We start from the raw sequence: 24,356 nt of genomic DNA on the forward strand, positions 1-24,356 counted from the left end.
TTATGCCATTTCTGTCCCTTGTACTCAGAGCATATAATCAGCTGGCCACAGCAGGAGAAAAGAATGAAACTTCAGCCCATGGGCTAGATGGCACAATTTCTCTTTCCGTCTTGAGCGCCAGGAGTGAATCTGATTCCAGGCAAATGAGACATTTAGTTTCCCCCAGTCTCCAAAGGACAGCTTCATCCCTGCTATAAAACCAATGGGTCTGTCACCATTTGGCAGCCTGGTGGATCTGTAACACGTTTGCAGTATATGTGCGATCCAGATCCAGCACTGACGGGAGCAAGTTCTGTGTTTTCTGGCATTTCTGTACCTAGCAGCAGCCCATGCAATAAACCCTTCACTTTAACTCAGTCCAAATCCACTTGCAGACTTCAGCTTAAAGAATAAAATACACAACAAAGCATTACCAAATCTACTCCTCTTTCCTCTTCTCACGTTCCTAAAAATAGACCAAGTATGTTCCTAATGCAGAGATGTACAGGGGTGTGGTACACAATGATTCATTCATGTAAGACTGTAACAGAAGCAGTTAAACATCCTTCCAGCATGGCAAAAATTTACTCTGCAGTTTTCATTTGGAAGGCAGTACAGGCAGAGGAGGCCTTCCTCCCTGTATCAGGTGATGACTCTTGCTTTCACTTACCCCTCTTTCTCCGGTATATTTTTCCACAAATTTCCCGTAGTTGTAGTAGTTGAAGGTGGGGTAGCCATCAACCCCCTCCTGCTTACACAGGTCGTGATTCTGTCCTTTGGCACAGTCCACTGCAGCATAGGCAATCTGAAATGCAAGAGATCAGCGTGAGGCAAGAGAAGATAAAGCAAGACTCTCCTTCAGGTTATGCTGCTGCAGCTCAGACTTAACACCAGGAGAGACACAAGCCTTCTGCCGTTCTGTAACAGCTCAGCTGTGGAGGAAAGTCAGAGGGTGGTCATCAGGTCAAGCCATGCAAATGGAAGAGCAGAAGCCTGCTCCATCCCAGAGAAATGCTGTGCTACTCACACAGCACCTGGTCTACATGGCTGTAAGGTGTGTTCAACTCACAGAGCAGAAAATCACCTTCCGAGCCTCCCTGTTGACTCTAAGTGGGAAAATCCAGAGGCTCTGTTAGTAAAACCAAACCCAAGCACGGCAGTCACAGCTCTGTTGTATTGCAATATTTTTCCTGCACTTCGGTTTTAAGCAATGAACAGTGCCAGGGTGACTTTGATAATGGTAATGACCCACCTAACCCAACCTCATTCCTGTGGCATGACTAATGGTTGGAAAAGTTACCTCTTCTGTTCTTGAACAAATGTGGCTGGTCACTTATGCAAGCTATTAATAGATTATTGACTTTCACCCCAAATAGCTTTTGTAAACTCCATTCAGTTCTCCCAAGGTCAAACAGGGATGGGTGAGAGGCCAGAGCATTGTCCATCAAGTAATGCACATAAAGAAGGCTGCTTGCTTGCCGTTTCGGTTTCCCTTCCTGTCTTTTTTCAGTCTATCCTTTAAGGTAGGGACTGTATGTTATGTGCAGCCATTAGCAGAGTGGGCTTTAATTCCTTTTAAAACCTCTAGATGCTACTGTCACACAAACAAACCCTGAGTAGGAAACAGCCTGCCGTACTCCCAGCCTGTTCAGCAGCAGAGCAACGCCCTCCGTGTCCCTGTCTGCCTCAGCATAGGCAGAGTGAGGAAGCATAAGCTCACAGCCCTAGAGCATCGAGCTCAGGCTAACCCTAGTTTAGAGCATTTGACATTTGAAACCTGAATCTGTGAAGTCCTGAGGAGGAGCGCCACTTAACATTTCTGACGTTGAAACAAAATGCAACTCATAGGCTTCTACTTAAAGTAGCTGAGCCCTCTGCTGTGATTTCACACTGACTGTTCCTGCGATCAGCAGTTCTGGCTCTGAATGTACACTGCTCACGCAGGCTTGCCTTCACGCTGAAGCGCAAGCAGGCTGAAGTACAAGCTATGTAAAACCCAAACAAATCAGAGGAATGATTTTTTTTTTTTTGCAATTGTGGGTTACAATGTATCAAGTGTTAATTTCATAACAGACACATCCTAACTTGAAATTTCCGTTCCAGGAGCCTCCTTCAAACGATCTGATCAAAATACCTTTTGCTTGCATGACTTTAGGGTTGCAGTTGAACTGTTCTTCCATAATTAAAAGATCACTTAATATTCCACAATGCCCTCCAGTTTCATGGTGACACTGTCAAAACGAGAAAACCTGATCTCATTATCCTAGCAGTAATTAAAGAGATTGGCAAAGCCAACTTCAGTTCATTTGCTTGCTTTGTTTTCGCTTTGCAAGTCTGACAAGACAATACTCAGTAAGATCTTGCTTAGGTCTATCTTCAGATGGAAAGCACTATATAAAGTGAACAGTGTTCTTACCTTAAACATTTGGTTTCTCTTTTCCCATTTTAAACATTAATAAGGCTATTACAGAAACAGGACTCTTGAGAGCTGTAAGAAACACGTATGATCACACTTTTTTTTTTTTTTCCTTTCTGTAAACATAAAGACTCCTACTCATTCAGGGCCAGTTAAAAAGAAAGGTTAGGGACAATACATGGCAAAAGTTTCATCTAAGTATTTATGCCTTCCTGACCTTAGCAGCCAGCCAAAATTTAGAGCCCTGTTGTCTACTTTCTGTGTAAAGGAAAGCTTAAAATGGAGAGAACAAATTATTTTATGTCACAGTATTAATGTGGAAAGAATACTGGAAGTCCTGGTTCCCTGAAAACAGGAAGAATAAATAAAACTGTTTCTCACTGCTTTAAGTATCACACAGGGGGAGATTACAGCCAGAAAAAGGGGAAGGTATATGTGCACTCATCCAGATTTTAGTAGCTGGTCTGAGACATGAAACTGTTGTGACTGATGATCCATCTGTTCTTAGACAGCATCTTGGAGATTAAAAAAATTAGTTTCTAGTACACTGGAAGGAAGAGAAGCCTTCTTTATCTGTACCACTGTGGAAACATCTAGATCGGGTTTGCTTGGAGTAAAGAACCCAATTTCATTTACAAAAGGCTTTTTTGAGAATAGACCCCAGTAAGGAGAGGGTGCAATGGAGGAATGCAATGCTGTAAGTCTCTGTTAACCTTGTTTAGCTCATCTTTACTTCTTGCCTCAAAACAGATGACTGATAAACTATAAGGAGGTGGCTTCTGAAAGAAATGCTCAGTAGCCTGCTTGAGATACAGCTCTCCTCTAGAGCACATGGAAGCCTAAGCTGGTCCATCTGTGCATCTGTTGTGCACTGAAGTAATGCACGAAGATCCCAGACTAAGCCTGGCCACAACAGTCACATTTGCCTAATGCTATGCCTAATCTAACAGGTCAATGGTGAGGGACACGTACAACTGCAGTAGCGTTTGGAGGATGTGTCCACGGTCTGTCATTCTCTGAAACGCTCCTGATGCAAGCTCCCACGCAGCCCCATGGACTTGCCACCCACTGCTCCTGCAAATGTCATTTTTGAGCCCAGTTCTTCAGAACATACATTCTTACAGCCAGTGAGAGAAGAGAAATAGTAGTTTTCAAAAGCCTTGTAACCCATACAGACGTGAGCAAAATTTCATAGAGAGACATCTAACTCCCAAGACTGTATCCGAAGCTGCATTTCAAATGCCTGCTGCCAACAGTAGCTGAGTAAGAGTACTTAGGAGAGCTTGAGTGATTACTTTAGAGTGGAAATGTTAAGGCAGACTAAATATAGAGGTTGCTACCATCTCTATGCGCTCATTACCATGGTCCTAATTGTCTTGCCTGTCTCACAGTGGAAGATCAAATATAGTGCACTGCAAGAAGAGAAATGTAATGCTGAAAAACACTTGTAGCAAAATGCACTTCTGGACTGAGGACCAATTCTAATCTCAATTCTATCAGCTTCAGACAGCTGAACTCCAAGGAATACCAGAATTTCAATAAACAGCTCCAATGCCCTTTGCTTCATTCTGTTTGCATTTTCATGGACCACAAATGTTAAAATACATTTCTGGCAGAGGAGCGTCCTCCAGCAGTTTTCAGTTAGGGTGAACTACTTCATGACTATATTGAAAGGCTGCAGATAAAAAGATGTAGCCCACAAGAAGAAAAGTTTTGCTTGAGTCCTGGCTCAGGTGAGCAGTGATACATTGCAGGGAGGTTTTCCTCTCATTCTCAATCTTCATTGCTAAGAAGATGCACTTTTTCTGCATCACTAAAGAAGGTAATCAAGTCAGGAAAACTATCAACCAAAAAAACCTCTACCAAAATGTAGTTAAAGACTTTTGGAGAATTACTCTCAGAAATTATATTCATATTCAACAATCAGTAACAAGTTACATGGAAGTTCACGGGAAAGCATAGGTTAGCAAGACCTATATGCTTTGCCTTGTAAAAACACTATTTTTATTCAATCAGAAATTTCAGGCAAATTAAACATAAAACATCCCTGATACATACCCAGAAGCCAAGACACTTGGCATCACCTTCATGAACTCCCTCTCTTCAATAGGGAAAGAGAATCATAGAATCAACTAGGTTGGAAAAGACCTTTAAGATCATCAACTCCAACCACTACCACCTTTAAAAATCTGTGAGAACAAGAAACTCTCCTAACTCTGGGCTAAGATGTGTGTATGTCCATTACGGAAAACCCCAGCATAACAGCTTTCAGAAGACAAGATTGATTATAGAGATTTTGATTGTTAGGGCCAAAATGTGATTTCTTGAGTTTTCCTAACTTTCCTCTAACCAGAGGGAAAAACCCATGGAAAAAAAAACATTTCGGGAAGAAAAAAAAAAATATCTAAGTGCTATATCTGCAACATGCAGAAAACTCCATGGGGTTATGGATTCTCCATAATACAAATCAGCACTGCCTTAGATATTGACAATACATCATTATATACAAGTCCTCTCTCCAGAGGCTGTCCAGGTTTATCACTATCCTGTTCAGTAGCTGTACCACAAATAGAATAGTTATCAAATGAAAAGATAATCAACCAGAGACTGTGGTCTCCAGAGGAAGGTACTCGGAGTACATCCAGATTTCTAACTGTACTGGTAGATCTTCACATCTGGTATGCAGCTGATAATAATAATACCAGGTTAGTATACATAACAATTATACATTATAATAGTAAAAACTTAAAAAATAATACCAGATTAGTACACATTTCTCCATAGTCGGTATAGTTTACCATGACTCTACCAACATCTGGAACTGGAAATACCTCTATCTGAAAAGGGAAGTCCCACAGAAACACTGCATGGTTTTACCAGAGAAGAAGGAGTTCAACTACGGACTTGCAAACTTAACTCTGCACACATTAGAATGTGAGCAATGTGTGACCAGCTCTGAAGAGCTCTTAAGAAAGGAAAGAGCGCATGGCATATTGTTCAGATGAAGTGGTCTGATCACAAACACCAAGCTGTTGCAAAAATCAGAACTTTTCATTTAGGTGCTTAAATAGAAGTGGAGCTATGCTGAAAACATGACCATTGATCTCTGTGTGCCTCAACTGTAACGGATGATGCCTTAATTTTTTTGCTGCAAAAATGTTAGAAGGAAAAAGAAGAACTTGCAGTATCATATAATCATACATCAGGAATCACAGTTCCCTTCCGACAGAATTACGAAACAACTTTTTGTTCTAGAGGGATCTTGCCGGTAAGAAACACAATTACATCCAGCGGTTCAAATAGATGTGTAGAAAATTGAAAGTGGGATCCCTTGACCTTCCAAGGTAATTCCTCCATTCCATTCTTAAACCTTTTTCATTTTAACAGTTTCTCTCCCAGTCATCATATGACGATACAGGAAAAATACCCCCTGTGATCCTAGTTACTCTCCTGTTAAAATATGTACTCCACACACTGGTTTATTGATTCAAGGAAATAAATCTCTGCTGGAGCTAATATTGACTTTTGTTATGAAAATGGAAGTGAATAACTAACTGAATATTGATTTGAGAAGAATGATACATGATAAGCTTAAAAAAGTTAAAATAAAATTGCAGCACAGGAAAGAATGCTTTCAAGCAACATTTTTAAAGTATAGTCAATTCCAGATGACAATTACCTGATTTTTAGAAAAAAAAAAAGTCTGTTGTTGCCAAATGTCTTAAAAGCACCTATGAATAAGACAAATGCATATTCTTCTCTTTGATTACTCCGCAGGTTTCTATTTATATTATTTGTTCTGGACTCTAACACAGTTATGAGCTGGCTTGCTAAAGCTTGTTGCAATTCAGCTACTGTTCTCAATGTAAAAGGCCTTGCAAATGGAAGATCCGTTATTAGCTGCTCTGATGTGCCACAGCAGCATTATCATAGCTGCAATTCATCAACTGTTCTCAAAGCAGGCCTATTTGCAAAGGGAAGATCCATTAGTAGGCACCATGATGTACAGTGCTAACATCACCATATTTAATGAGTCTAATTAAAAAGAAATTCAATACATGCTTTTTTTAAGCAAATAGGGATCAAATTCTTGGCCAAACTAAAATTTTAACTCATTTGGATAACTCTGTACAGTGATTTGGTTGGTATAATGATTTTCAACCACAGTTCAACCCATGTTTTGCAATACACATTGGGGACTCACCAGTTTCACTGCTGTCTTGCAGCCCCCCTGCTAGCACCCCAACTCACCTCATCACCTTTCCAGCAATCTCTGTCACAGCTGTTTCTGTACAAACTCACTAGAACCCAGCTGCAGTGCTCTGATTCAGGTCAGTGCATTTGTACAGGAACAGTATTCTGAGAAAACAGAGAAGATTGGTCAAACAGCAGCCTCGTTGGGGGAGTTCCAGAGATTTGTTTCTGAGAGGCCTTGAGGAGTCAAGAGCTTTCCTTCAGCAAATCCAAGCTGGAGCATCACAAATCGGTTCCTTCAAGCTGAACTTTAGGATCAGCCAAAAGGGAGAATGCAGATTTTTTTAAAGATTTAGCTGGTGCCCTTTCAAGAGTCTCTGGAGTAGTAAGTGAACATGCCTTCCTGCTCTTCAATCTGTTCAGCAGAGTAATGATCCTCACATTTGCATTTTCTGACATACACCGGTCATTGCCAAAACTCAAGCTTCGGAGCACAGGCCAAAGGCTTTCCTCTGGCAGCTGTGTGCAAAGACCACAGTGCTCCAATGCAAGAATGTTCCAGATGGGTCTTTTTTCCCTTGTTCTTTTTTTCTTTTTAAATAACTAAAAGCAATATCCTAACTGCTTCACTGGACTAGCTTCTCCACTGATCTGGTCTTACTTATTTCTCCAGGCACATGGAAAGACACAGGGTCTCTGGTTTGTGGGTTACACCCAGGGCCATGTTTTGCTATAGCCACACGACTGCCCTAGGCAAGCAAGCAGGCTTGGGATTTCTGCTAAAACAACCAGCAGTGATGTGGCCAACAAGAACTGACATGTGGGGCCAATGTTCTGAGCACTGTGTTTCTAAACTCCAACTCCAGCAGCGCAGATGATGAAAAAGTGCACAGCACTACACACAGCCCCCGGTGGGAGGGGGCTTCTGTGCCAAAACTGCCCCCTTGCAATGAACCTGCAGAGCCAAAGCCACGTATTTAACAGCTTCAAAATTCCAATGTAAAAACTCAAAGTCTCCTAAAGGATACCTTTTAAGATACCATTTATTACCAGTTCCAGGCTGGAATGTTTTTGCTTGTTCTTTGGCTTCTGCAGAATTGAACGTTTAATTAAAGGACTACCCCTATTGAAAAGAAGAGTTTAAATGCTACCATACTCTGTTAAAGTGAACAAACCTTTCTCCAGGGGGAAAAAACCCCAAATCAGTATCATGACTAAAAATGAAAATTAGTAATCTTTCCCTGGTTTTGGAAGAAGAAATACTTCTTCCCTCTTAAGCAGTAATTTTACAGAAGTTCAAAACTCTACAGAACTATGAATTAGTCTGAAGGATCAGTCTGGTTTGAAAAAGGGGAATATGTGCAGTGCTGCTTGTGGGAACAGCCATGTGCCCTTCTGAAGTCTCAAACAGGTTTATTTTCTTTTCCATAATGGCACAAACTGGCAGCAAGAAGCACCTTGGCAGGTTATGGCTGTATACAATTAAATAGTGCTCCCCAGATAATCAATCCCTGGCACTTTCATAAGTCAGTGGGGTGGAATAACACCATTTTCCCTAACTGCACACACCTCTTTAAAACTGTACCAGCCTTAATATTCCCTGCTGGCTCTCCTGTTCCAATTCATTACATTTTATACCTCCCCACTTCAGCCTTAAACTGAAGTCAAGAGTTGCAACTGTCAATCACTGCTCTGCTCTTGGAGCCCCTTCATAACCCGCAGTCTGAACCGAAAGCTTCACAAGCCTTTGTTTAGCATCACCACGATGTCCAATAAACTGTGCCATGATTCAGATTGCTTGTTAATACATCCTGGGGCTCTAATAAGCAAGTTGCACATTGTTTGGCACATTTGCTTCACCTCCTCTGACTGAAATATTAATGAGTTTAGGAAAGAGAGGCTTCATTGGGAATGACCAGAAAAGTGGGAAAACAAGGATACTTTCTCAAAGATCTTGGAAACAAACAAGTAACTGAAAGGCATCTGAGCACACAAATTTACAGCAGTAAGAGAACCAAGAGCTGAATGCCTCTAAATCTTTTATGTGCCAGAGGGCATAAGTGATGGACTTTCCATTTTATGCAGTCAATGATACAAGAACTGTTTGTTTCTTGACAATCTGATGCATCTTCTGTGAGTTACAGCAAAGATAATAGGAAAAAGAAAAAAAAAACCCAAACACAACGGAAATTCTTCTGTTACGGCAGCAGGCAGATTAATAGGGGTGTAACTGTTACACAATTACCTCTTCATTTAGAATAGAATGTAGAATAGAACACTGTTTCAGTTAGAAGGAATCTATAATGGTCATCTAGTTCAGCTGCCTGACCAATTGAGGGCTGACCAAAAGTTAAAGCGAGTTGTTAACAGCACAGTCCAAATGCCTCTTAAGCGCTGACAGCCTTGGGGCATCAACCACCTCTCCAGGAAGCCTGTTCCAGTGTTTAACCACCCTTACAGTAAAGAAATGCTTCCTAAACCTCCCCTAGTGCAGCTTTAAACCATTTCCACTCGTCCTGCCACTGGATACCAGGGTTGCAGATAACAGACCAGCACCTCCCTTTCCACTTCCCCTCCTGAGGAAGCTGTAGAGAGCAATTTCCCTATTAAATTGTCAAATCTTTTCCATGCCACATTTGAACAGAAAGCAACCGTGAGGTTGGAACAAATTCAGAGACCAGAATGAAATACAGTTCACTCCAAGACAATAAGCAGATCTGTAGCTCATTATCTGGTTAAATCCAGTGGCTGAGGTGTTTGGGTTTTTATTTTTAAACCCCAGATACGCATGCACTCAGTTAAAATAGTTAAGCTGATGCAAGGCAATTAACTGGTGAGCTTCAGCCATCACATGTATTTTCAAGACAGAAGCACGAGGGTCCTAGAAGGGCCCACCATCCGGGACTCAAGCCAGCCAACTTACAGAAATATATCATATTTATGCTATGCAACCAAAGATTAGTTATATGATTAAGGTCTTCAGGACTGTCACAGGACTTGCGGTTTCTCCACAGGCACCCCAACAGCTAGCAAAAGTTGAAGGGGAACGGAGATGATGTAATTATCTTTTACTAATCTTTCAAAAACAAAGAATGTGTTTCACTTCATAGAAAAGAATTCTCACACAAAGAATTACACAGAAAAGACAATAAATTAAAGAAAGCAGAATAGGTTAAATGCGGAACTCAGCAATCCTTAAGCTGCAGATACATTTCTGTTAGTGTAACAGCAATTTTAACTGCAAGCCTACCACTTTATCAATAAGCAAAGTCTATGAAGTACAAATGCTCGAAAACATCCTTCAGTATCTCAGAAATAATTAACAGCAAGTACCTTTCGATCTTCTTTAAAGACTTCAGCAGCAGTTGTAAAATGCGGAATGGCATTTTTACAGTGGGGACACCCTGTTTGACACAGGAAATAGAAAACAGCATAAACATTAGTTGTGAATAAGATACTGGGACAAACTCAAGACACAAGGTGAATTAGTGGAAAAATTGTATTAAGAATAATTCTAGACAAAAGTTCTCCAGTTCTGGGAAGAGCAGGACAAGGCATCTGTAGACCATGTGTCAGCTACGTGAATTTAAGCACATGTTTAAAATCCCTCTGACTTCAAGCAGTTTAAGTGTATACTTACAGTTACACAACACCCCATATAGGGACCACAGCGCAGGGAGCTTTTCTCTATTGCCAGTCCCTTAAGAGCATTTTAAGACTGCTAGCCAAAAAATGGACAAACTATTTCCCTGCTGCTGTACCTCCTCATGGGTATTACCACGTAGGTTATTACTGCTGTTGCCACAGATACGAGCTACATTTGGACACAGGAAAAAAGACAGCACAGTTGTGAACAGGAGAAGGTTGGAAGTTGGAAAGGAAGTTGCTGGGATCATTTAGAAGTGATTGGGAATTGCCTGTGTTAGAGCCAAGCCATCAGAAACACAAGGGAGGGGAAGAGAAACAAGTCCAACAGGCTCCACATCTTCGAAGAACAGAGGTCCAGTCCCAGGTTAGGCTGACTGCTGCTGGCCTTCCTGGAGACCTTCCTCCTGTTCACCACAAATGGGCAACCCCAGAAAACCTTTAAAGACACAGCACACAAGAACCCCACAGCTTTGTGTGGAAGCTGGGCTGATACTTTTCTGTACCACTGTAGCATCAAACAGAAGGCCAGTTTATTCCTTGCTTAAGCATATGCTAAATTTACTCAAACGTTTTGGAAGAAGCCACAGAAAGGGAACAAAAACTGCTTTCTTGATTCAGGATTCAGATGTGAGTGCTCTCAGCAATGTCTACTGTCTATGATTAATCTAAACTACTCTCAAAATATCAATACTAAGTAAGGCTTTGAAAAGGAAAGTGCCTGCATATGTGTAACAAACTGCTTTTTCCAAACACAGCATAAAGAGGTTGTTCTGCAGCAGGAACTCAGTACACTTTTTTTGCTGACATGCAGGTTGAAAAGGAATGGACACGCTTCAGTCAAGCCTGTATAACACTAGCAAAGGCAAAAAACCTCATCCTTCTATTAGTTCTGGATAAGAACAAAACAGAATACAGATGAGTTGCTCCAATTACAGATCATGCTACTGTTGTTTACCAGTATTTTACAACGATGAACAAAAGGCTGTGTTACTTTTAAGTCAGTATTGAACAAATGCCCTCTTAGGAGGCTTGCAGCCAGTTACACTCTCATAAACTGCTCTCACTCTTTCAGCTTACAAGGAAACAGTATCTGTGCATAAACAGTGCACACCCCTTTCATCTTCACTAAAATGCTATTTCATTGCTTACATGCACTGCTTTGAATCTGTGAGCATTCTTTTCTTCAGAATAGGATTTTGAAAGCACTGCAATGACACACACGTATATAAATACACTGAGAATCTATGCAGTAACTAAGAATACCGGAAAGTCAAAGGGACATTTCCTGGGAAACAGAGGCACTCCTGCAAATCCATCTTACTGGCTTCAAACTCTTTACACAGCAAAATGGCAGTCTATCCTGGTGGCAGCTGCGTTTCAGTGGGAGATAGTGCAGGTCCTCTACAGCTTGCAAACTATTAACTTGGTTGATTTGTTCAGCATTTGCCTGGGAGAAAACGGTCAAGAAAGAAAAGGAGGAGGAGGAAGAGGAGGTGGCTAGGATTCCAGGCTGCTGTCATGTCCATCAGCCCACTTCAGTGACCCCTTTTCTTTCCCACCACTTGCCAATCCAATCTGCCTGATACTGAAAGGCCTTCAGGCTTCAAGCCTGCCTCTTGACACATCTTGGATAATCTCCTGTACTGTGGGGCGACTGCCTTGGTTGACTTGTTAACACTGCTCTACACAAATAAATCAGAACTGGTGACAACATCTAAAAAGAATTCCAAAGGCACACACACACACAAAAATCAGACACCCCTAAAACAAGAACACTTATTCTAGTCTACATGCTTACATGCTGTAGTTTACTGGAAAGCACTTCCAACTGTTACACTAAAACATAAAGGCTCCTAAAAACTTAAACTTTTCAGGTTCCCCTTTCTGCTTATGATCTTGAGCTTGAAATTTAGATTTTACCAAATGGCGACTTCTGAACCCTCAATAAAAGACATTTCAAGAGAAACTTGAGACTTCAGTCTTCTTATTCCTCTCTAACACCTTCATGATACACCAGTTGATGTGTTTCCCACCTTGTGGGTGCTGGATGTGCCAAGGATGGGGCATTCAGTGTAGCCTCCCTCCAAGCCCCCACTAAAGTTGCAGCAGATCTCTCCATGAACCACACTCTTCAAGAAAACCAAACATGTTTCAAACAACAAGCAGCATATTCATTCAGACACAGAGAAGTTCAATGGCTATTAAAAATGCAAACTGCCATTTTACAGGGGCCAACAGATGGCTGGTAAGAAAACAGCCCAAGTGGCCATTTAGCTGGTGACTGCTCAGGGAAGCATTGGCAGCTGCTCAACGACCCTTCCACCCTAGCGAGTCACCACTGCACGTTGCTGTACGCTGGTCAATAAGTGGCATCAAGAAGGGCTTTGAGCGTGGTTCTCAGCAAAGATGCACATCCTGCAAGGCCAAAGCAAGCATTCAATTATCTAGACTGTTTATTCGTTTTGGAAAAGGTAGGCAAAACCAAATATGCTTTGAGGTTGTGGTCAATACCACAACACAGAGGAGAGGAGCACCCTGTAATTCAAAACAACTGATAAAGTAACTTCTGCTCACAGCTTTTCTTTCCTCTTCTCTGTGATCTTCTCATCTTCCTACTCTAAATCAAAATGACAAAAAGTTACCTTCATTTACCGATCTAAGGTTCCATCTCTCCTCTCCTCACTCCTCTCTTGGCCCAACCTCCTTTCTTTACTGCACTGTGCTTGCAAAACTAAAACACAACCATATGGCTTTTGGCAGAGCTGACTCCAAGTCCAGTAGGCATTTTGTTAGCCTTGGACATCCGTCCATGGAACAGCTGTGAATGCTACGCTGAATTCCCAAGGAGTTTCAAGGAGTCACCGAGAAAGGGGGAAGGAGCACATCATATGGAATAGCAGAACTTCATCTGTTACAACTTAGAAGGATTGCCAAATGCAGCAAACACTTGGAAGTCACCCAACCCAGTCATTCTATTTAAAGCACACATGCCAAAAAAAAAAAATAAAAGCAGAGGTTGATGTCTTCATTTTGACAGACGGAAAACTTGTTCTCCCTATTCCCTCTTCTCACCCACTATCACACATTTATTTTAAGTGTTAACACTATCTTCCAGATTTGAAAGTGCAAAGAAAGGAAATGTACTGAGCACTGTACATGAGGACAGGAAGGCTGCAGGCTCCTTACAAAGGGTTTTCCAGATGGGCTGTGATGGAAAGAGATTAAACTGGTGGCATGAAGGTGTAGGTAAGGTGTCAAGAATCCAAAGGTCCTGCCCATTCTCACTAGTATTTATATGGGCAATAAGTTACTATGGACTAAAAAAGTGGAGGATGTATTCCATTTAATTTAGTTGAACAATTTAGGTGCTATGGTAGGCACACAAGCTTCTGACAGGGCCAAGAGGTGGACTTCCAATTGAGCAGCAATGGAAGTAGCACATCTGGGAGCAGAGCCTTCTAATGCAGGTGCAGGGCTTTGCTTTACTGATTTTCTTTCTTCTTTTTTACATCATAGTCAAATTTGATCTCCACAGGGTTCACAGCAGATGTGAACTGAACAGTAATTTCCTGTGCCTGACTTGAGAAATATGGAAGAAACCTGCTCCTAGAACATCCAGCCTTTCCACAGCATCCCAGCACTGGCACTTAAAACCTCTAATCCCTTCTCCAAATCTCAAGCTAACTTCAGTTTCTAATGCAGAAGCACACTTGCATCAACTAGCAGGAAATGAAGAGAGCTTGACAGATAATGCACATGCAGTAGCATGCGTTAAGGCCATTCTCCATTCCCAATCAGCAAACGATACAGCTTTATTACAGCTCTGGCCAGACATTCTCGCTTCTCTGCTCAAAATCTTGCACTCTGGAGGCGCTCCCGTGCAGCTCGTGGTGCTATCTGCTCTGCCCGACCACTGACACCTGCTGGGGGATGAGATCTGCCTGCCTAAATCACAGGTCCACGGAAACATATGAGAACACCTGCACTAGAGGCATTCTAAGTTCTCTTTGCACTACAAATTTAAAATTCACCCGAACCCAGTATTTTCTACAGGGTTTTTTTTTTTATTTTTTTTTTTACACCACTCATGCTGTGAAGTTGGCAAGGGCTAGGAAGGCACACTGCAGTACCAGCACATTCCTCACCTTGAAAACCAAGTAGTTTTTGACTGATCCAGTACATGAAAAATATGGTTTCTGTGGGTAAAAATTCAAGAGGAAGGGCTGCTGAACAGCAGGTGAGAGAAAGCAAGCGGGCTTCATTCAGACCCATTATCACTGAGGGGGGAAGGGAGTCAGATTAAATCTCCTCTAATTAGAGAAGAATTTAAAGGAAAACTAGTGGGTCTTCTGGGAGATGAACTGATGGAAAATATGTAGCCCAGCTTATTTTCTGTGGACTGAATTTACTGATAGCAGGAACAATCACACAATGCAGCATCTTCTCTGGGTGTCTTTGAGGAAAGAACCAATGAGCCAGCATTGGTTTGGGCACAGGAAGGTGCTGGTGAGGCCAGCACAAAAGCTGGCTTTATCCTTACGGAATCACTGGTTTGACAACTGTAAAGAAATAAAGATCTGCAGGGCTGAGCTGGATGCGGTTTCCAAAATGATGCCACAAATCATTTGTATACACGATGTAAATCAAAAGACATCACATGGGGAAATAGAAAAACTTATTAAGTGCTCACATCACCTTGCAAGCTAATTTTTTTTTTTTTTTTTTTTTAAACAAAAAGCAGACTGAGGGAAAAACAATATAAACCCATTTGTCAGGTAAGGTAAGACAGACGTGGAACTGGTATTAAAAACCAAGTGCGCATTGCCCCTAACATAAGAGTAATCAAGCATATGCTGCGGTAGCCATTCAATAAACCAACAGAAATAATATCCTGTACTCAGAATTGTCCACGTTTCCCATAATTGCAGGGTCCCATGGGACACCAAAGGGGTGCAAAGAGGATTTCAAAGCAATGGAACAATCAAGTGAATAACCTACATATCTTCATTTTACATTCAAATGGAGAAATTTTGATTGGACAGGGTTTCTTTTTTTAACCAAGTGACTTGTTTAGCAATGATAGTGAGTCAAAAGAAAAACATACAGACTCTTAAAACTTCAGTGTGCAAAAGTATTAGGACCAGATGGCAATTATAAAGGTGTCTCCAGAGTAGCACATGAAAGAGATGCACCCTATTGGACAACAGTCACCTTATTACATTTAAAATAAAATTGTATGAAATTTTCAGAATTGCCTAAAGGAATCAACTTCTCTTTCCAACAAGCCACAGGTTTCTACTTGCTTAAATATAAAAAAAGTCCTTTAAGTTATTTCATTCTTTGTTTAATTTGAAAGTACAAAGTCCAGTGATATAATATAACCTCTCTACAACTGAACAGTACAAGGTTAATTCAGTTTCCTTAGAAGAGTGGAAGCTGTATTAGCATAGCACATAGAAGAAAGGTAAAGCTGTTTTTAATGAATATAAATCAAAAGCTAACAATTTGTACAAAATAGATAAAGGAAGCAAATGGGCATCAAAGCAGTACCTACAGTCAGCAGAGGTAATAATGATGTTTTAAATATATAAGGGGCTTTAAATGTATTAGAAGCAAAAGAAAACCACACAATACTAGCAATATAGCCTTGAAAGAAAATGATGGAGTTGTCAAAAGGAACTTCACTGAATATATAAATGAAAAGATTAAGTAGGTATGGAGAGGGCCTCTATGTGTGGCACTTCCAAAATGCTGTCTGCAGTTCTGGTTCCACAAATCAAGAATGAGTTCAAACTGGAGGGGGCTCAGAAGACCTGTAATAAGAGTAACAGGACTGGAAGGGGTGTTTCATGCAAAGGGAGTCAGGAAGCTGAGTGTGTCAGTAGCTTAAATCCGAAGATTAAGAAGTGACAGAAACCAAGAAAAGTGAGTTAGTTTTCATTAGAACAAGCTATTCAAACTGGGTGCCAAAGCCTAAATAACCTCCCAAGCTAGCTGCATGCTGAAGCCAGACAAATTCAGGCAGGAAATTTGCATTCCCCATCACTAGTGATTTTTAGTCTGAAAGGAAATGATTTTCTAAAAAAGGTGCTTTTATGCAGTGGTTCTCCACCTGATCAGACTGCAGCCTGTCCTTGACTCACAACACTGAGCTGAAACTGCTACAGAGGTTATATGGTTTGCTGTCCCTGCATCACCATCTCCCGAAGAATCGGGAGCTGCAGTATGCCAGCACTGCCCCACAGGTCAGGCAAGGACAACAGCCCCTGCTGACCCTAACCGGAACATTCCAACTAAAATGGCTCTAAGCCATTTCAGATCAGGCATTTTTACTTCACAAAGCACTACCTTATACTTTTTGCCCAGCATTAATATCTAATGATGTATAACCCCATCGATGTTGTGTCCATGTGTACCTTTAGCATCTTGTACATAATAAAATCAGGTAAGTGAAGTAACAAAGCAGTGTGCATGTTTAAACGTACATATTTTAATGTTGCAGACTGTTTCCACACCAAATACACTAACTTAAACTGTCAGTATTTTCAGAGCAAAGTCCCTGCCAACCCTGTGAAGGAGATCTGAAAGCCCGATGTTTTGCGAGACCATGGCATTTGTGCTGTCTGTGGTCTTTCGTCAGCAGGAGGAAGAGCTCTGCTCCCCCTTCAGCCCCAGCTTCCTTTAGTATCTCTCAACGGGTGATCCCAAATGCTTTAACTAATACCAGTTAATTACGCTTCAAATTGCCCCTAAGAGACACAGATGTGATTATCCCCCTCTGCCATTACCCACAAGGTTAAATGGAGCCAGGAAGAGGTTAAGTGACTCTCAGGGCTCACAATCCTGCTTGACAGGGAGCAGGGCTGCAAGGTGTTGACTCCATTCACTCTACTGCAAAACCATCAGGGCCCTAGAGGGCTCAGCACATGGCAGGATGGAGCCCTCAGTGTGCAAAGTGCAGAGCAGGGAATGACTTTCCTGATTCCCCATCTCTGTTTGAAATCATCACTGTCTAAATAACAGAGGTAGATACTGCCCTCAGTTATTGGTTTTTAAATGACTTCAACTCTAAGCAAGTGAAAGCAGCACACTGCACAGCTATCAAAGCAAACCCGCGAGCTTGGAGACTGCAGAGTAAAGCAAAGCCTGTTTCCACTTCAAGAGTTCCAAGTGATTAACTAGAATTAAAACAAGAATATTACTTGGTCAATCAAGGAAAGACAGGCCACAGTCAGTAATCGCACAGATCAGAGCTGAAAATGGGTATACTGCTTAAATCAACAGAATTTATATAGCTACAGAAGTTATTGAATCCACAGGCAGATGTGAGAAAGGCATTTGGAGATGTTACTGAAAGGTTAATTTGCTTTCGTTCTATCAGTAGAGAATTGGAGGGCCTTTTAATTGAATATCTGGAACCAAAGCTCATTTTATGACATGACCTGACACATAGGGTAATCATAATTCCAAGACACAAGATATTAGTAATTGAAAGGAGGGGGATTTGTCTTTTGATTTGAAAAAGGTCATGAGGTTTTCAGTTAAGCACCAGGTCAGCCAGGGCTTGCCTTGCTAGTTGTAACAGGCAACCTACTATCAATTTCACAGCCTGCTGGTGGGTTTTGTTGCAGTTTTTCCCAAGCTATCTGAACTCTTATTTTTTAGCACTTCGGGAGTATACAGAGGAGACGAGGAATACAAAAAACCAAATCTTTGGAAACCACAGTCTTAAACACGAACAACTGCTATAGCAGCAACAAGGTCATCAGAACAAGAGGGGCTGGACCACCCCGACAAATTTGAGTTTAATGCCACTGCTCCATGACAGCCACCTCTGAGCACTTCTGTCACAGCTACGTGCAGTCCTGTGAAGTGCCTCAACTTCCAAGTTGAGAATAGTTTTAACTGCTCTCCCAGTGCTAATTAACATTCTCGATGCTAATACTGGGGCTAAGAGCAGTTCTGCCAGCCTGATTGCAGAGACCACTCTAGAAATTCACCCTTTGTCACAAGCAGCCTGTTAACGGGCTCTGTGGCATCAGCACTATTTACGGCACAACAGGAATGCACCTTGCTAACACAAGCCTGTAGCAATAGCACCACTAATGCAGGAGAGAAACCAGTTAGCAGCAGAGCTAACCTATCAAAATTCTGCAGTGCCAGCCAACGCAGGATTTAGAGCCTCATTATCAGAGGGTCCAGACCTCGCTTCTGCCTCAGTCAACAACCAGAAAATCCTTCCTGCAAGCGTTTCTGCCTTGAAACGGATTCTTTCTGTTCAGCATGTTTTTAATAATTTTTTGATAGCTTAAGCTTCATTGACAAACACACACTTTGTTCAGGCTCTCCGATACAGCCTCCTAATGAAAACTTAACAAGATGCGCTTGCAAGCAATGGGAAAGCCTCTTGGTGGAAGCCAGTACGAGGCCATCATGGGACACCGAATTCATCCGAGCTGCTGCTTTCTCTGGGCACCTGGACCCATTAACTCAACTGAGGAGTGTTTTAGCCCCCTTTGTGCATCCTTCATACAGAACCATGCCACTCAGGTGTGCTCAGCACTGAGACCCAGACCAGTCACCTCAGGCCCAGCAGCTGCAGGCTGAGGCCTCACGGTCAGTCAAAATCATCGTGTTTTGCTGCAGCAGTCTGGCTTAGTCAGAACACAGCATTATCTCACCAAAACTTCCTCCACAAAGGCTGAGACATGGTGCAACCAGCTTTGTCCCAGCTTCCCGCAAAAAATGGGAGACACAAAAAGGAAACATTATCCCTTTCTTAAGAACAGCTTTTTGACGACAGCTTGGGTCCCACAAGCAAGCAGGGCTGGAGGAGCACGCTGGCCCCCCGGCTCTTAGCAATAATAGCCAAAATGCCATCTGCACCAACTGTGCACACAGTGAAACCCACTCTGGCAAGGACACTCAGCTAAGTGCTTTTTTGTCATTGTATATTCCTCAATGCATAACTTGGAGAGAAGAAACTGAGCAGTTTGTTATTGTGAAAAGACAGAAGGAGCATACCTGGATACAGAATGATTAATATTTTGAGCAAAGCCTGAGGATAAAATTAATGTAAGTTTGCTTTAGCTCCCAGCATTTTATGCACTACTGATGAAACACACAGGGATGGGCAGGACTGACTTAGTCAGAACTGAAAAATCATGACCCCTACCTGATTTTTTATTGCTGAAGAAATTCCCATCTGATTTCTTTCTTACTGACAGCCAGGAGATGACCCACCAGACAGCGATGATGTCAAGATTCCTGCTGGACTTGGAAGCCAAAGAACTTTGGTTTCCATCAGAACAACCAGAAACTTTGGTTTCCGTCAGTTTCCGTCAGAAACTCTGGTTTCCATCAGTTTCCACCAGAACAATACTAAAGTACCATCTCCCACTAACAGCTTAGAACAACACACAGCCTTTTAATAGCTCAAACACCATCCCAAAGTCTTCTATGATTTCATCAGGTGCAACACATTAAGCACCCTCATTTGCTTCTCTCAGACCTGAACGAAAAACCCCACAAAAAAAAACCTAAACAAAAACAAAACCAACCAAACAAAAAACCCAAACCACACACAAAAAAACCCAACCAAACAAACAAAAAATTGTAGAGCCAAGAAGGCTGTCGTCTCCTAATTGCACATCCTCTTGTTGCAGTAGAGCCACTTACTCAATACAAAAATACCTCATTAAAATAATCCTCAGGACAGTTTATTTCTGAGTGTTCTTTGGGTAAACCCTGTGGGTCAGGCTTCACCAGAAAATAACCTTTTCCAGCTGACAAAAATGATTTCCAGTGAAGTGAAAGTTTCGCTGCTGAACAGAGAACAGGAAATCAGCTCCCAGCAAAGTATTTATTAAAAATACCCATTCTGTAAACCTTGTTCAGTCCCACAAATTGAGGTCATTTGGCAAGTTAAGAACATTGTCAACTGCCACCCTTACGAACCATTAAAAAGGAGCATTTTCCCCCTATTATTTCTCATTGCTGTTGAAAGTCTTTACTTTTTAACAGCGCTTATTATCTTGTGTTTTTACAAAAGTAGGAACTGAGGGCTGAGCCTTTCCACTAAAAGTGACTGATCTAAAAAGTAAATACCCCCTCCCTGCCATTTGGACCTGTTAATGACTATCCTATTATATATAATTCCTGTTCCTGACACAGTTGATTCATTTGTAGTCTCTTCATAGGGGGTATTAAGCCTTTCCTACTTAAAGAAATTCAGAAGTTGATGGGATAGGTAAAAAATCCCAAACCAAAACCAACAAAACCAAATGCCAAAACAAAACCACTGTGTATTTCAAACTCCAGCATTACTATTCCTAGGAACACAGCATTGCTGTGGCTGGAAGGCACTTCTGGAGATCATCTAGTCCAACTCCCCTGCTCAAAACTGGGTCACTGAGAGCAGGTTGCTTAGCACTCTGTGCAGCTGGGTTTTGAATATATCCAAAGATGGAGACCCCATGCCCTCTCCGGTCAACCTGTTCCAGTGTCCAACCACCCCCACAGTAAAACCAGAACAAAACACTCCTCTTTATGTCTAAGCAAAAGTTCATGTGTTTCAATTTGTGCCCACTGCCTCTCGTCTTGTCCTGGGTGCTGCAGAGAACGGTCTGGCTCCATCTTTTCTCCCACGTTAGGCACTGACGCATACTGATAAGATCCTCCTCAGTCTCCTCCAGGCTGAACAGTCCCAGCTCTCTCAGCCTCTCCTCCTATGTCAGATGCCACAGACCCTTAACCACCATCATGGCCCTTCACTGGACTCGTTTGAGTATGTCAATGTCCTTTCTGTACTGGGGAGCCCAGGACTGGACACAGCAATCCAGTCGTGTCTCACCACTGCTGAGTAGAGGTGAATGGTCAGCTCCCTTGACCTGCTGGTAATGCTCTGTCTAATGCAATTTAGGATGCCCACCTATGGAGCCTGTGTCCATGGTTCTGAATTGTTTCTACAAGAGCAGAAAAGACCTAGCATAAGTTTGAGGGAGCATCACCCAAGAATAGCTAAAACTTGACACTCTCATCACCATATTATGACATCAGAAAGACATATTAAATCCCAGGGATGAACAAGGCAGAAGAGGGAACCATGTGAGTTTTAGTTAGAGAATGTGATGGCTACTAATTTGATATGGTCCTTGCATTGGCTTAACAAGAAATCTCATGTAGGACTCCAAGGGCTTCTCTAGGCAGAAGTTTGGGTTAAAATCACAGTACACTCCTGAAGAACTATTTGCATCTCCTTATTTGATTGAAAAATGCTCACCTAGCTCCAATCATACTTTTTCCCCTTATTTCAGTTTGAGTAATGCAGCAAAAACATCTCCAACTGAGAAGACATGTTATTTACTGGAACTTTGTTACCCTTTGTGATTCTGAGAACTATTCACAACCAACTGCTTCTATTTTGCAGTCTTCAGTGCTACAGTAGTAGGAGGTTAAAATTTAATGCACTGGCAAAGTCAAATCTCAATTATCTGTGATAACGGAGTGGAGAGAGCACATAAAAGTAAAAATGCAGATAAAACACATTCAGATAAGCTATATGAACAGTGAGGACATAAGAGAAAGAAGAAAGAAAAGTCAGTGCGTGCTGATCCCAGAAGTGGCACTGATGGAAATTAGGCATTTAATGCTGCAAGTCTTGAAACAAGCTCTGGCTGTAGACGTCAGACATGCAGCTAGTGTACTTCTGGCCATAGCTGGTTAAGCACTGCTAACTGGGCTACGCTGGATCTATTCTTGTCCATTTGGCTTACTTCCTGATTTGGTTCACAGCCCCCCAAAGCCTGATCATCCACATACCAGGCTATGAGTGTACACCAAACACACTCAGACTAGTTGTCTCCTCTCCCCGTTTCTGGATGAAGCCAGGCAGTTACAAAAGGAAACCTGAAGTAGTTAACAGTATCCAGTATTCCAAGGACTGGCCTACGGAGATAATACAGACACAGATCCCATAAACCCTCCAAAAACACCTCCAATGCTGCAATAAGCCTACTGCTTTCAAATGCTCCTCAAATCCCTTCATGGCACACCCCAGGATACGACACACACCTGTGGCATCATGCTTCACTTCAGCAGACTGTATTATTGTCCTCCTCCTACTTTAGGCATTTTGAACTCAAAGGTAAGGAAGTGGGATGACAATTACATCTTAAGACCACAAGAGCCTCACAGGGCCCAGAGAAGAGCTGTGCCAGGTGCTGTGCAGGATGCCAGCAGCCTGCTCCAAATGCTAGCCCTGAGAAGCACGGGCGAGTGCCAACCTGCACCACAAGCCTGTGCAGCATGGTGGCCGCAAAGGGTACAGACTTGCCCAATGGACATCTAGATGAAGATCAGGTCCAACGCAGTTACTGGCCCAAGCAGCATTAGCTTTTCTGCAGCAGGCACTTTTGCCCAAGTCAGTACTGGGGACCTGCCCCTCCTGCTGCCTCCTGCCCCAAATTAGTCATTACAGTGTGCAGAGATGCCACCAGGGAGCAATGGGAATGTGAAATCAAGAACTTCACTCTCTGTGGGTGTCAAGTCCACAGGAATGGATTTTTTTTTCCCAGTAATTTCAAGAGTTGATTTTGACCTTAAAATACTCCATAGGCAACGGGAATAACCTTTATGCTTCACCCACATCCAGGGTGATGGAGTAACGAGTTCCCCATCTTTTCGGTGTGGATGTAGCAGTCTTCTCTTCTGGACCTAAATCACTGCAAAGCACTGTTCAGTACCATCAAAGCACTGCTCAGCTCAGTCCAGAGTTATCAGCATAGCAGCAGATTGATGGTTCTCCTATACATATTAAGTGATTTGGACTGGAAGCTGCCACAGAAAAGCCAGATCTCATTTTAATTTGTATGTGAGATATGTATCTATGGCCTTTGCCTAAAGGTTTGTCACTCTAGCTGAAAGCTTTACAAAGGTCAGAATATTCAACTTGCCGCTTTAAATTCTAATGACAGATGAGAGATACATTTCTTAGCATAAATATTTATACATAAACATACTTTATATATGCATGTATACACACACCCCCAATCTTAAAATATCTCAGCATATGTGTAAGTGTAACAAATACTGCCATAGAGTCACAAGTGAATGGAATAACATCCTGTGAGTCTGCACTGACCTAAGATGTGGAACTGAATAGAAGAAGAAAATTATTTGAGATAATAGGTCCTGGCAATTTTAGCAGTGTTCCTTCTGCACTAAAATAAGCAAGTTAAGACTAATTGGCAATGTAAGCTCCAAAAGGTCTCAAGATTGACAAAATGGTAAACAAAAGATAATCTATCAAATTTAGCAGGAGGCACATTATCACTGCAGAAAAGCTGAAAAACAGAATGATTTGTACCGTTCTGTTGCATTAATGATCATTTCACAGAAACCAGAGATTTAAAATATTCATCTGCTACTTTCCCCTACATCCAACAAAGGGCAGGCTCATTGCACTCCCTTTCTGCTCTGTGAACAGACACTTCCACACTTAAAACAAATCTGACAAATCGGAAACTGTGCATGACCCACATAACGACAACACAACACCTATGCTGACTGTCTTAGGAGTCATGGGATGGCCAGAAAGGGTTCCAGTTAACACCTCTCCGTCCTGTAAATAGGTGGTTATACACAGCACTGTGCAAGAAGAACATGTCTGAAGGGCAGCCTCAAAGGATTCAACAGTCTTACATCATGCAAGCCTTACTTATACAGCTCTTTTGTATCGACAGGGCCAGGCTGATCTTTATTCACCTCTCCTGGAGCAAAGGTAGAAGTCAAGCCACAAACAATGGTATCACAATTAGCCCATCCTGCTTTCAACCCTGAGAACTACATACTCAGTGCGCATAGTGTTTTTGCTTTAAACACGGCCTTTAAAAAAAGCAAGAATTTAAGTGTCTTAAAAAGATGCAGCTAAAAACAAAAGGAAAATAAATCTCTCTCTTCCACAGGTCACTCCTCAGGTAAAGAGAACTCAAGAAGCATTGAACTCCTAAATCTTAACATTTTGTATGCAATCATTTGATTCTAAAGTTACAGCTTGTTCTTAATCGGTTGAGGCCCATGAATCAAAAATTCCTGGCACATGGGCAATTTTTAGTCAATA

At 41.9% G+C, this 24,356-nt stretch overlaps 1 protein-coding gene across 3 annotated transcripts in view; it reads right to left on the reverse strand.

Moving 5' to 3' along the window:
• Positions 1–24,356, reverse strand: part of PDIA5 (protein disulfide isomerase family A member 5) — a 101,976-nt gene that overhangs the window by 3,627 nt on the left and 73,993 nt on the right. For 2 of the 3 annotated variants that reach the window (XM_030487015.1, XM_030487016.1), the window contains exons 15-16: positions 9,923–9,993; positions 650–784 (exon numbers count right to left, since the gene is read on the reverse strand). In XM_030487015.1, coding sequence (XP_030342875.1) covers positions 650–784; positions 9,923–9,993 — 206 coding nt within the window. The remainder of the gene's footprint in view (positions 1–649; positions 785–9,922; positions 9,994–24,356) is intronic. The other variant, XR_003991504.1, reaches the window with a different exon arrangement.

The sequence above is a fragment of the Strigops habroptila genome, chromosome 5 (assembly GCF_004027225.2).
Source record: "Strigops habroptila isolate Jane chromosome 5, bStrHab1.2.pri, whole genome shotgun sequence".
NCBI classification, from domain to species: domain Eukaryota; kingdom Metazoa; phylum Chordata; class Aves; order Psittaciformes; family Psittacidae; genus Strigops; species Strigops habroptila.